The sequence below is a fragment of the Triticum dicoccoides genome, chromosome 1A (genome assembly GCF_002162155.2).
Source record: "Triticum dicoccoides isolate Atlit2015 ecotype Zavitan chromosome 1A, WEW_v2.0, whole genome shotgun sequence".
In the NCBI taxonomy this organism is placed as follows: Eukaryota; Viridiplantae; Streptophyta; class Magnoliopsida; order Poales; family Poaceae; genus Triticum; species Triticum dicoccoides.
Genome location: NC_041380.1, coordinates 577,898,905 through 577,912,926, shown reverse-complemented (window position 1 = coordinate 577,912,926; position 14,022 = coordinate 577,898,905). Strand labels below are relative to the sequence as shown.

Genomic DNA, 14,022 nt, shown 5'->3' with positions numbered 1-14,022 from the left:
TTTTTCGTACAATTGTGTCACTTGAGGTTGAGGGAGCTTCGACCATGGTATGACAAGCTCGGGCATTACGTACTCCTCTACGCGTTGCACACTTCGCTTCGCTACAACAACTGCTTTACGTGACAGGTGAAGCAGGCCATTGTCGAATCCCTCACCGAAAGCGATGGCCACTTGCGAACAAGAAGAGGTCCCTACAGATAATGGCGTCCACGATCAACTCTCTTGGGCGTGCTACAATGGCACATGGACTCACAATGTATTGGTCTGTATGTTGCACGGGGAAAGGGAAGTACAACATACAACCAATGGCGGTAGACGCGGCCGCCTAGGTAGCCCCGACTTGTTGCACTTCTGTGTGTACCTTCTCGCCTTCGCACTGAACCTCCTCTTGGCCAGGCCATCGACGAGATGTGCAGGCTCCTCTAAGGTGTCAAGATGACTGAGAGGAAATGTGAGAAGCTCATGAGGATGGTACGTCAGGTTGGGCATTCAGCTTGGGAGGTAGCTGAGCAGGAAATGCACGACCAAGCGTTGTTGTACCGATATAGTTAGTAACCAAACATTTTGATTTTTGTACGATAGTTTTTACAGAAACGGTGTCATTTGCTTTCGGTTACATTTCCTTTCCATTTCCCGAACCAAACACCGCCCGAGTTTTAATATGGAACTTGTTGTTTAAGTAAGTTGAAAAGAATGTTGATAGTATGGTTGTGTTTATCCCTGGCTCGGAGGCAACTACCTTTTCATTCTTAGTGGCAATAACACAATGCAAACCTTTCCACTGACTGCAGTAGATTACTTGCAAGGTTAAATCCAACTAACATACAAAACTCCCCCTTGGAGATCATTAATCTAAGCATGGCCAGTGCAAGACTAATATATCCGAGAGTATATACGTCTAAAGAGTGAACCGGCCTACCAAATCAACTATCACCATCGAGCACCACTGATCGATTCTATCTACATCATTACTTTCAGTTATTATGTAATGTTTTCTGTTTTGTGTTGTTCATCTGCATGGTTGAGTGCAATAGTTTGTGTACTTTGATAGGTTTGTATTTGTATTCCAACTAGTTGTGCTTAAGGTGATTTGTTTCTATGTTCGTCTATTCTATATTTAATGCTACTTAGTTATCCTTCTTAGCAGTGTTCTGTTTGATATCTTGTAGTAGATATGTTGTAGTTTTCCTTCCATAGTTGATTTCTTTCGTAGAATTGCCTATTTTAGTTTATTTTTCACCTTGTTGTGTTGAGAGTATTCAAAGTTTGAACCTCCCATTTAACCCTCCCCCTCTATATATACTCTCGATCCTACACTTTGTACGGCAATGGTAGCAAGCTACTACAACAAAAAACCAGGAAAAAAACATATGTTAGTGTTGGTAAATTTGTATTTCTTATTAAATATAGGTTAGTGTTGGTCGGACCACCCTGACTAGTCTACAGCTACGCCATTGTGAACATATAGTTGTGAACAAATGGAGTTAGTGATGAGTAACTTAATTTATTTTTTGGCAAATGGGTGGGCGTTTCGGTGACAGTTGTGTGTTGTGGTCACACGTTGGAAAGTACTCCACGCTTTGTGGTGAATGATAGCTAATCCACCCCGCTGGTGTTGTTTAGCCTTGGGCTTGGATGGAGGGCTATGGCATGTGGTGTGTATTTCGAGCTTGTTTGGCAATCATCCAGCTCCGCAAAATACGGGAGCGCATGGAGCGCCTCTTTGACGACTCCAAAAAAAATAGGCCGTGGGCCGCTCTGTTTCGGACGCTCCAGAGCGGAGCTGTGGGGTGGAGAGCAGCCGAACAGGGCCTTCGTCTAGTCAGTGTCATGCATATAGCAGTACTTTTACACGTCACACATGATGTGGGACACTTTTTTTTCTGTCGGGTGATTGTTTAAAACATACATCACACACGAAATGCAGACGATACACTTCTTTTGTTGGGAAAGAGTTTTGACAAGGACTTATGTACGATGAAAGATGAAAAATACGTTTCTTAATGATGTGATGTGCGTATAATTTGTCATGTAGTGGAAATGTATATGGTGAACCAGGGTAATTGATGCGACGGGTGCACCGGTCCCCCCTAGCACATCTAAAAACGTTTGAAAAAAATCCGAAAAATATTTGTCAAATTTGTCATTTTTGTATCTCGAGCAATGTTTCAAATTTTAAGTTGAATTTTTATCACAACATACATTGATGTTATGCCAATGCACTAAAAAAATTCCGGATTTTTTCGAACATTTTTTAATGTGCAATTAGGTCCGATGCACCGGTGACACCAATTGCATCGATGCAGTAGATATATTCCCTACTGAGTAATGCATAGTGAGATGGCGCAATTTTTTTAAATAAATGCAATGACACGCACCTTTTTTTTGGAGAAACTAATGACACGCACTTGACGTTCCCTGGATGCTATAGCACGTGGACGGTGGATCTGCCTACATGGCGCACACCTCACTCGTCTTCGTCCCTGCTCCCCGCCCCTCCCTGGCAGCACCTCCACGTGGACATGGCGTCGGCTTCTCGGGCCACGCTGGTGCCCGTTCCGCCGGCGCCGGCGGGCCAAGCCCCCGCCTTTCAGTCACCAACAGCCAGCGCCGTCTTCCACCACCACCATCCCCTGTCGCACCTGCGAAACCGCCACAGGCCGCCGTGCCCAAAGCCAGTCGTGTCAGCGGCCACTGCTCCTCGGCCCGAAAACCCGAGCACCGGTGGCCCTGTGCCAGCGGCCGAAGCACCACGGGCGGTTGCGCCTTTGCCACCGGCAGCCGCCATGGCCTGCCCGCCTGCCCGCCCGCCAGGTGCTCGAGGAAATGTCCACGACGCAATTGTGACTGTACGGGCAAATGCCTTCATCAATAGCCATTAAGCCTGCATGAAGTGCCCGCTGGAGTCGACAACCCCTGTCCCCTGGGCTGCAATTCCCTTCATAAATAGCTGTGCTTCATGGCTGTCCGTTGCCGTTCCAGTTCAACCCCTTGAGTACGTGCAGCACCACAGACGCAGTAAGCTTCCTCATCTTCTTCTTCCAAGCCCCTTCCATCCAGCGTTGATTCTTGCCTCCATTTGTTTACGTGGACGATCTGGCAGATCTTGGTGCAGGGTTGGTTAGTTAGTGACTTTTGTCTGATGCTTTTCTTGTTCCTAGACAAAGAAAATCTAATTGATATGTACGTCCATACCATCAAGAGATCTTAGAGGGTCGCCAGTAACCTTCAGTTTTTTAGGATCACACGGATTAGTTATGCAAGCGAAAATCTGAAGGCATGATCTATATACGGTCCATCTTGCAGGAAGGCTCCGGTCGCGATGAGCAATCCTTGTGAGTGCAGCAGGAGAAGGGCCAAGTTCATCATGCAGATGCGTGGTAACTTTAAAGACAGCATGGTATGTTGACTTTTAATTTCCTTAGTTCTTTGTTCAGGGTGCTGCCTCAGTTCGCTGGATTTTGTATGTTTTGTTTTGACCCTTGGTTCCACTTCCACCACTGCTGCTTGCTGCAGGTCATACCGGCGCGTCTTGTTGACCATTTCGGAGGAAAGATCTCTGGGACCATCCGACTAGAAGCACCTAACGGACAGATGTATGTCGTTGGAGTTGCCAAGAAGATGAACAGATCGGCCCTGCAGTCTGGATGGGAGGCGTTTGTTCGTGCAAATCAGATACAAGACAACTGTTACTTGATGTTTCGTAACCTTGGAATCTCCTGCTTCAAGGTCACCATCTTTGATTCCAATGGCGAGGAGAGGATCTCGTGTCGTGCCGGGGCGAAAATTTCTGCTCATGTTAAAAAAGCGAGCACTTATGGTGCTGATATTTCGAGCAGTTCCTTTGATGGCGCTTCAGATTCAGAAGGTAGAAAATCAGGAAAGGCGCCTGCGGTAAATTCTTCTTCAGATGAATCATCAGGTTCGGCTGTGTACAGTGTACTCATATATTTGTTGAGTAGCGTTTAATTACTACATGTTGATCTCTCTTGACTCTCTTTTACAGCAGAAGATAGTCTGTCCGAAGGCGAGTCTATGGAGTCAGATGATCTTCAGGGGCTCTCAAAGGATTATGTCTTAGCAGGGCGATGCCATCTTACAGAAGAACAGGAGGATGAAATCAAGGAGTTTGTCGCGAAAATTCGACCTGAAACCCCTGTGCTTGTGGTGATGATGAAGAAGACCAATGTGAACCACTATCCTAATCTGGTACGTTTGGTTTGAATTCTGTATGTATTGTTAAATGCTTGTAGCTACATACACCTCTCTAAATATCTTTATTTCCGATATTGTTAATTGTAACAAACCTCTGAAGGATATTTATGAAACAATTGAATGGCATTATATTCATATCTTGCTTTACGACTGTCATCATGTTTATATTACTATATTATGAAAATAGTCTCGCTGTCAGTCCAAGGATTACACAACACAGCACCATACCAATCATCCCTTTTTTAATCAGGTAATATCTAAGGATTATGCACATGCATACTTTCCACACAAAACTCAAGTTGTCACACTCAAACTGCCTGGGAAGAGCAAGGCTTGGCCATGCAAATTCCGCATCAGACCTGATGGAAGGGGACGCAACCTTTCTTTGCGTGAATTTGTCCATGACAATTGTGTTAAGAAGGGCGATCTCTGCCTCTTTCAACCAATGACAGAGGTTCAGTCAACAAGGTTCACCTTTATGGTTCATTTGCTTCGCAAAGTTGGAAGAACTGATATATGTTCAAACCAAGGTAAGTTTCACCAGCTCTCTCTCTCTCTCTCTCTCTCTCTCTCTCTCTCTCTCTCTCTCTCTCTCTTTCGATGATACTACATTATTAACTCTCAGCTGCTAAATTTTGCTATTACAAATGCCACACTGCAATTACTTCTTGGCAATACTATCTTACCATTGAAACTATTGACAGGAGAAGACAGTCCATCTGAATATGAATCTACCCAGTCAGATCATCAGGAAACTTCCTCCGAGGTTCGCTATATATTGTCAAGAAGGTGCCGACTTGATGAAGAAGACGAGGTAGGAATTGATGCTCTTATTGCTGAAATTCAGCCTGAAATTCCGTTGCTAGTGGTTCAAATAATGAAGAGCAATGTCAATGGACCACAACCCGCTCTGGTAATTCCTATTCTGCACTGGGGACTTTACTGTTTGTTTATTCTGGATATGTATGACGCATCACATATTTAATTGTTCCACCAATAATTTTTCTATTCCATTAACAGATTTGAATTAGTCCACTAGCATGTTCGGTTTCTTCAACTTTTTTTAGAAAGCTTTTATTACCTGCGGCCTCTGAAGCAATGATGCATATAGCCAAATCCTTATTGTAACTCTTATCACAGTTCTAAAACTGGAACCAAATCAAAATATTTTTATTTGTCCAACTAAAAGTTTTGATTCGTTCTCCCAAAATAATTTTTATTTGTGGACTAATAAACCGTCAGTTGTTCCACGAAGATTCTTTGGTTTCCTCCAAGAGCATTCTCTATTTGCTCGGTACACTTAATTTTTCCCACCAATTATATACCTTGTTCCATGTACAGTTTGCATCTGGGTTTAAAGATAAGGATGATTCAAACTGATTGTCACTAGCATATAGAAAGAGGTTGTTACGCAATGAAAGTCATGCAACAGTCCTCCAGAAAACATTAGTGGCCTGCACTGTGGCAGTTGCACAATGTGGATGTGGTTTTCGTGTAGCACGTACACAACAGACGAAAATATGCATAGCTATCACCAAAACCTGGACTACGTGGCCGTATGATCAATAATACATGTTTCCCTGCTTTATATCTGAAACCAGGAATAGTTGGTTCAGTTGTTTTAATTCATTGCGATTTTTGTCTTTTATCTCGTCTGCACAACCAGATCATCCCGAAGCGTTATGCAGCTGCGCACTTTCCCACTGAAAGCCAAAACATCATACTTACCCTCCCAGGAGTGAAGAAGAAGTGGCATCCCCTTTTTCACGTCAGGCGGGGCAACATTGGGTACGTCCTCTATGGGCGGTGGTTAGAGTTCGTCCGCGACAACCGTCTACGCGAGGGGGACATCTGCCTGCTCCAGCCGATTAACAGGGGTGAGGGGAGAAGGTTCATGCTGATGGTCCATCTGCTTCCCAAAGCAAGACGCGCCGGCAAATCCAAGGGTGGAGACGTCGTTCGTGGCTCGAAATTGGCGGAACGAGCATGAAAGCCGCCTCGACGGCATGTGTCAAGGACGAACCAGTCGACGGTATACATGTTCAACTTATCACTGTTAAGATCAACATGTGGTCTTAAATGATGTGAAACATCATCTTATCTGCAGGAGCATCAGATGGTTGTGACAGACCAGGATATGTGGTGCTAGGCTGCAGCGCCCGTTTAACCCAGGCGCAGGAGAGGGTGCTTGCAGAGAAGGTGAAGGCAGTCCGATCTGAAGCGCCTATTTATGTGGCAGCCATGGACAAGAGCAATCTGAGGTCTGCCCTAGTAAGTTCTAAAACCTTGACCTCCGATCGCTGCTTAGTTATTGCACAAAGATCATGTAGCTCTTAACCTGTGTAAATTTTTTGTAGATGGCACATTCCGCGATCCTCTGATCTAAAATTTCACAGTTCATCCATGCATTGATTAGCTCTTAACTTCTTGAACTTGTATTTTCACCACTATTGATTGATTGGTTCCCATCTCTGTTGCAACTGAACTGTTTTTATAGGACTTGGGCACCACGGGACATGCTGCTGCTGCCGACGGACGCCTTCCAGACGGGAAGCAGACGCTGACACTCCATCAGGCCGGGTGGAGCAAGGCATGGCGCGTGGAGATGCGTCACAGGCGGATGGTCCCGGCGGGAGGGTGGCGCGAGTTCGCCGCGGACAACCGCCTGCAGGCCGGAGACCTCTGCCTGCTGGAACCGGTGGTGGACAAGAGGCTTGCCATGGCGGTCCACATCATACGCAGCGAGCAGTGCCGTTAGCTCCGGCCGGAAGTGCTGCAGACTGGTGAGCTGATGATGATTTTAGGTGATTTTTGGCCCCACGAATTAAGAGGTTTGTTGGCATTGAACTTGTCAACGGTATAAATAAAATGTGGTTGGAACTTATGATGCAAAGCTGAGTGGGATTTGCCCGCACTCAAATTTTACAAGATCATTTTGAACTGTTAATCATACCATTAGCACAGTTGCGAGGGCATCGTCTCTACTGTCCCAGAAATGCGTGAAAATAAATTTATGTTTCATATGGGATTGAAAATTAATTGTGACCGTAGCCACTAGCAAATATATGATTTCGTAAGCAAGAGAATGTATTTCCCCTGCAAAAAGGAGAAGAAAATAAAAGATGCTCAGGGCCTCTTTGGTCCGCAGGATCATACATAAAACACGTAAGAGCCAGCAGAAGGTGCTCTGCTCGCGCGCTCACTGAATGGATTTTTGGAGAGGAAACGACGCAGTTTCTTCACTAGTGCCGCTCAATCATGCTACATTGAGCAAAGAAGCCGCGCCGGAGCAGAGACACCACCGGCCGTCCGGCGTGCCTGCCCTCCATAGATCCCTCGGGAACCCCGCCCGGCCAACTCTACACTCTACACTCTACCAGAGAAGAGAGGAGCGCAATGGAGGCGCACTTTTGGGACTGGCTCCACCACGGCGGCGCCATGCTCCCGCAGCCCAGCCATCCCCTCGTCCACCCGGACCCGGAGGCTGCTGCTGCTGCGGCGGCGCCGGCGGAGCAGGGGCAGGGCCCGGCTCCGGCTGCAGCGGCTCAGGGGCCAGCTGGGGTTAAGCAGCAGCCTGGGCTTTCAGGTTCAGGGTTTCTGTTGACACATACCACTATCAAGCATGAACATGAAGGTGCAATTTTCAGATGGGTGCTTTCCTGATCCTCCAAAGACAGATGCTCATCTTTGTTAGCGCGTTTCACTGCTTTTACGCCTTTTTAACTGGTTTGGCATCCTGAAAGAGGCAATGCAATTAGATCGGATGGTGACATGGTCATGTTGATAGTTGTGTCCTTTGGATATAACAATGTTTAGCTTGAGCCCTTGTTTGCTGATCATAACCATTTATTTGTGTGGAAAATTAGCAGATTGATTTACCTGTGCATAGTTCCCCTAGGCATTCGACAAAAGCATCTCATTGCTGCGTACGCTGATAATAAGTTTGGCTGCTTGTCGGAATGCAGAACAGTTTGATTGTTGTAATGGACATTCCTCGTATGCATCACATTGCCGTCTTTGGGGAAACATTTGAAGATATCTACGTTCTGTCAGTGTTGGGGGATAGCATCGACAACTAGAAGAAACAATGTAGCATGCTAGCGTATCTTACCTTATTTCTGTGGGGGCGATTAGATTGTGTTTTCCACTACAGATTGATTTTACAACTTGGAACACGGGATTGATTTCCTCCTGTAGATGAGATGAACTCACTGTTGTTCTTCTGAGCAGCCTCCTCGTCGCAGCAGCAAGCTTGCAATGCCTGTGGAGCCTCGCTCTGGCGCCGTGGACATCTACGCACTTCTTGTCAAGCATTCCTTCCGGTCTCCTCGAGCTACCACCATCTATTCCATTGGGGACTGGGTAAGTCACACATTTTCTCAGGCACCTCAGAACAGACAGCCCTCTGTCGCTCTTTTTTTTTTTGCGAAAAAAGCCCTCTGTCGCTCATTCCTTGTGATCTCTTACACTAGAAAAGCTTTACATTACATACATGAAACAAGCAAAGAATCATTTAACGATCAGGTGCATTTCTCTTTCTCCTAAAACAAACACAATCCGGTTTTGACCCCTTGTCTGCAGGTCACAGGCGCGCTGACGTTCGCTGCAGCAAGTGGGTCGGCAGGCATCACCATCCTCCTCGACGACGACCTGATGATGTGCTCGGACAACCACTGCCCAGGCTTCATGGCCGCCACCGCCATGGCCTTCTTTAGCTGGTTTGCGATCGCGCCGTCCTGCCTCTTTAACCTCATGATGGCGGTCTATAGAGTGCAGAGAGCTTATTAGTTCGTGGGGCAAGCACCAGGCTGTTTGACCTACTAGGTGGCGCATCTGATACAGTCATACAATGGCACCGTATTATCGACATTTCTGTAGTAACTAGGGAGTACGTAACTTTGATGTTCAGAAGGGTGGCTGTGAAGCTCTGCATTCTGTTTTCAGCAGCGTGTGGATGCATGCCTTCTTATCATGTGAGGCTTGGCTGGTGGTTGTGATCTGGAGATGAACTAATTAACTGATCGGCTACTTGTGTAGAGCTCAAGGTTGCTGATATAATATTATATCTGATTCTACTTTGTTTTTTTATTGATATCCGGATTTTGGGCCCTAAGATTACTTGCGTAGCGCCGTTGTCGTTTACGAGTGCCAAATTATCAGTTCATTGAGTTGGCCCTTGATTGTTCTTCCAAGTAAAAATCCCAATGTATGTTAGCGTGCATTGGTCAGAGTTTTTTCTCAGGGTGATAGTGCCAATAGATGTTGATGCCAGTAGATAGCGTGGAGTTTTGGCTGAAAACCATTTTGCATGGCCTTTACACCTTAAGAGTACACAAGTAGCCTTTATGTTTTATAAGTGGAGAAATAGAAGTCTCAATATTTGAAAGTAATTTAGACTGATATGCACCATGCTGCACATCAGTCTAAATTTCATGCCCCAGAAACCCACTGCCACAAACTGAAAAAAAGTCTGTGTCTTCTTTCTTATGTTACGTGTGAGATAAGAGCCCAGTTTTGAAAAAAAGAAAGAACGCTTGCACAAGATTCTCGCTTTCTCGACAATTTTTGCAGGACCTTTCACAGTACAAGACATTTTAGCAGAAGAGTATGCTTTAGAAATTCTCTGTAATTACAGAAGCTATCTTTTAGAAAAATCTCCAAGTAAGTCAAGCTATGTGGCCATCAGATACTGGATAAACCATGGTTCAGAAAAAAAGGTACGCTGTTACGCGTTCATCAAGCTTAATCAAACTGAATCATGACCACTAGTGTAAGTCCAAGAAAAGCTAAGTTTAATCTAACTGTCTGACCACTTTTCAGGTCACATGTTTCCAGTTCCAAGCAATATTCAAAAAAGGCTACACGGATTTAGAAATGGGGATTCTGACCAGTAAAGACTATATGTATTTTCTTTTGAGGGAAGTAAAGACTATATGTAATATAGTAGTAGGAGATAACATAGTTCTTTCAGGTACTCTGTCTCAAGCTGCAATACCAATTTCTTGTTATTCATCGAACAACAACCAACCAAAGTCAGACTATTTTGGGAGTTATAGAAATGAACTGCTAATGTAAATGGAAACACGATACTATGCCATGAATGTTTGGAATCTAGACAATACACACGCGCCACTATAAACATTACGACAGAAACATAGCCAGTGCTTCTTTCTGGCTATAGAAGGTTCAATTTCCATTTCCAGTAGGATAATTTGGCTTCTATAGCACTAAGCTAGCAGTAGCCCACTTCGAGTTCGAGGTCATTCGCTGATCCACAACATGGAGATGCGAGGCAGAGAAACCGCTGTGGCAACTTACAACATGAAACTTAACATGGCACAAAAGATCTGTATTCCCCCTGAGTCCCTGACCCGACAAAATGCCGCCGTTCGTCTCTAAATCATACTCCCTCTGTCCCAGAATATAAAAACGGTTTTTGACACTATGCCAGTGTTAAAAACGTTCTTATATTTTGGGGCGCCTACTCCCTCTGTAAACAAATATAAGAGTGTTTAGATCACTAAAGTAGTGATCTAAATGCTCTTATATTTCTTTACGGAGGGAGTACTTTTTAGTTTGTCCAGCCTTTACAACTCGAATGATAATCATCTGGAGGTTCTTCATGCCAACACATGGCCAGGACCTAAAGTGTAACAGATTTCATGGGCAGCAGGGTTTGATTCATTTAAACTAACAACATCACTGCTTTCGACAAACAAATTGTCAAGCTGGAATATAAACTAACAAATTGATGTGGGCAATATAGGTTCTGATTCAGATGGTAAATATCGCCTATACTCCTTATGATAGTGAGAAATGAAACTTGCTTGAGATACCATATGAAAGTGCTGAACTTGACAGTTGACACAGATGTAACCTCATATAAAATATGTGTTGAAAACACTTGAGCTTTATTACAAAGAAGAAGCCCGAAATCTTGATACAAGGGACATCACATCATCGATGCAGTATGTATCAAATATAGGTACAAGAGGACATCGACCGTCGATGCAGGAACTGAAATAACCACCACTTATATTCATCAACATAACCACTGCCAAGACCTGGTTGCAGTTCACCACGAGTCTGTTCCCTTTATGTTACTCCAAGGAGGGGTAACAATTGTCGAGTGATACATCAAATTTCAACATTAAGTTACTGCAGGTATTGCAAAGGAATCCATTGTAGAATGCTGCAGCGTGTACCTTGTAGTACTGAATTTGAACGAGAGGTAACCTCGAGAAAGATATGTGTTGTACATTCGAGCTTTTATTACACACTATAAGTATCAAGTATCGATACAAGAGAACATCGAAGATGCAGCCCCACTCTTTTTACTGTACATATATGTATACAAGACACACTCATACATGAAATACAACCAGCAGACTTTGTAATAACCTATCATGTAATTAGTCCGGAAATAACGATGTTTATATTCAGCAACAGAACCGCCTGCCAAGAGCTGGTGGTGGCTCACCATGAGTCTGTTCCTTTTGTTACTCCAAGGGGTATAACAATGGCCGCAATTATAGCCTGTTTGTGCAATGCAGTGAATTCCAATGCAAAGTTAGGCCAAGTATTACAGAAAATAATTTACTGTGACAGGTTATACCTTGTAATTTGTGATTCTAATGATTTCCATGTTGCTTGCAATTGCTAAATTTGTACGGTAAAAATCTACTTCTATTTTGATAAGAGTTTTTTTTTTCAATTCGGCCATACCAATATTTTAGTTGCTGCTATCACAAGAAAAATTAACTGTAAGCAGCACCTGAGTATATTCTTTTGAGCTAATTTATTTCAGTTAATGTAACAAAACTGGTTGAACGGACCATAAAGCTCACAGTCTCGAATTCCTAAGTGAAATCTTAACAGCAGCATAGTATTGCGGTCTTATCAGAAAGGTAACTTACAGCAATAGTGCAGGCAACATATCCTGGTTTCTCTCTGTGGTCATGTACCCGGACACAGATTAGGATGAAAGCACCAATATACCACGGAATGGCAGCCAAGAAGAAGCCGGCAATGAACCTTTGTTCGAGCAAGAGAACAGAACTTTATGAGGGACTGGTTTAACTTCAGAAAGTAAGGAAAAATAGCAAGCGTATTGGGAGGCACTCACAGAAGCCAGCCCATGCCGAGCCCACAGCATGGAAGGCGCCGCATTCTCACGGGTCTTCCTTCAACAGGCCTACCTTGAACAACAGGACCATAACCTGAGGCACCAGAAACAGGACTATTATATAACATGGATGTATATTTTTCAGTGTTGTGACAATCTTCGGATTTAGGAAAAGAGGCCTAGCCAAACCTCTGGAGTGTATTCACTGTACTGAGACTGAATCAGTATATCACCTGTTTTTTGAGTGCATCATTGCTAGAGCTATATGAAGTGATGTTAAACAAATTTTCAAAGGTTGATATTGTTGATTTTAAGTCACTTGCTGCTCTTGTCTATGGAACAAAAAGTTCATGCTCTTAAACATGGTTTCTTCTGCAGTTCTGTGTGGACTTTGGATTTGCAGAAATGCCTTAGTATTTAACAGAAAAAACTGGATTTCTGTGAAACAGGCTGGGCATTTGATAGTGGGTTATCTAGTAGACTGGGCAAAACCTCTCAAGGAGATTCTTGGGGGGATGCAGCCCTGTCCAGGGATCTGCTACTCAGGAAACTGAGGTCGCCACGGGAGCTGGAGCAAGACTGATCTGCGCAGAGAGTATGATGGACTCTTCCTGGGCAGCTGCAGTGGGTGATGCAGATCATTGGGGAGCTACTACGCTGGAGTACCTGATGAAGAACCGTTGATGCAGCGATGGAATCCATGTGTTGAGAGTATAACTAGAGCGAAATGGAGTATTTCTGTTCTTGCTGTAAGGTCCTTTGGCAATTGCTCTAGGTTTGCCCTTTGCCGTGTTGGTGAGGGGTAGGAGTTGTCTTTGCATATGTGAGCTTAGCTCGTCTGTGAACCTTAAAACCTGACGCTGTATGTTGGTTTCGTTTTTCTATGAAAGATGGAACCAGGAGCGAGGCTCGTGTTGAACGGGAAAAAAAATCAGTCTTGGGGGTCCATTTGTTTTTTCTTGTGCGAGTCTATGCACCTATCTGTTTTCCCCAGAAATTGATGCGAAATAGGATCTGAAGTTATTTATCTTGATTGTTTCTAGAAGTATAAGGTGACCGACAGAAGAACTGCAATAAACTTCCAAACATTATATCTGGCTAGTGAATTCAGCACACTAAGTATTTGTTGAATTATATGTCTTTATCGATGTGACAATCCGGTCCGCAATTGTTGCCGCAAATACTAATCAAGACTTGCTAGCCTAAAGGAGCATGGATTACGGAACTATGTAGTGTTCTGTTCCAGTTTAAACAACAGTAGCCCGTCGAATCCATGTGGTGAGTTGATGTATTATAGTTAAGCTGAAGCCTAGGGTCTATTCACAACTAGAATTCGTCGCTGGAGTACCCGACAAAGTAAAAGGTGAGTGCTGGGATTTGGATCATGCGCACGAATTTTGGATCAAAGAATTCCGAGTTGTGATCGTGCACAGGCAACCGTGAGATTGTGCATCATCAGGGACCATATCACTGGCACGGCCTTGTGCCCCACAGAAACCTCAATTTACACGAGCTTATCGTATCCCGGACCAAACATAAGCATCGGAGGTAAGCAAGAGGATGTGGGGAATTGTACCTGGGGCGGCTTGGTACCCCTGCGCGTAGTACGGATCGGCGGGCGCGTAGGGCTGCTTCTGCTGCTGGTAGCCTCCGGCGGAGAAGCCGGGGGGCGGGGCGGGCTG

The 14,022-nt window shown here is 44.5% G+C and overlaps 1 protein-coding gene and 2 pseudogenes across 1 annotated transcript in view; 2 read left to right on the top strand and 1 right to left on the bottom strand.

Annotated features, from left to right (window-relative positions):
• The first annotated feature begins 2,455 nt into the window (after window positions 1-2,455).
• Window positions 2,456-7,142, top strand: LOC119292059 (annotated as a pseudogene).
• A 469-nt stretch (window positions 7,143-7,611) lies between these two features.
• On the top strand, window positions 7,612-9,003 carry LOC119355885 (annotated as a pseudogene).
• Window positions 9,004-11,397: 2,394 nt separating this feature from the next.
• Window positions 11,398-14,022, bottom strand: part of LOC119355876 (60S ribosomal protein L18a-like protein) — a 23,384-nt gene continuing 20,759 nt past the window's right edge. The window contains exons 2-5 of the mRNA XM_037622763.1: window positions 13,917-14,019; window positions 12,341-12,434; window positions 12,132-12,249; window positions 11,398-11,751 (exon numbers count right to left, since the gene is read on the bottom strand). Coding sequence (XP_037478660.1) covers window positions 11,692-11,751; window positions 12,132-12,249; window positions 12,341-12,434; window positions 13,917-14,019 — 375 coding nt within the window. The 3' untranslated portion in view covers window positions 11,398-11,691. The remainder of the gene's footprint in view (window positions 11,752-12,131; window positions 12,250-12,340; window positions 12,435-13,916; window positions 14,020-14,022) is intronic.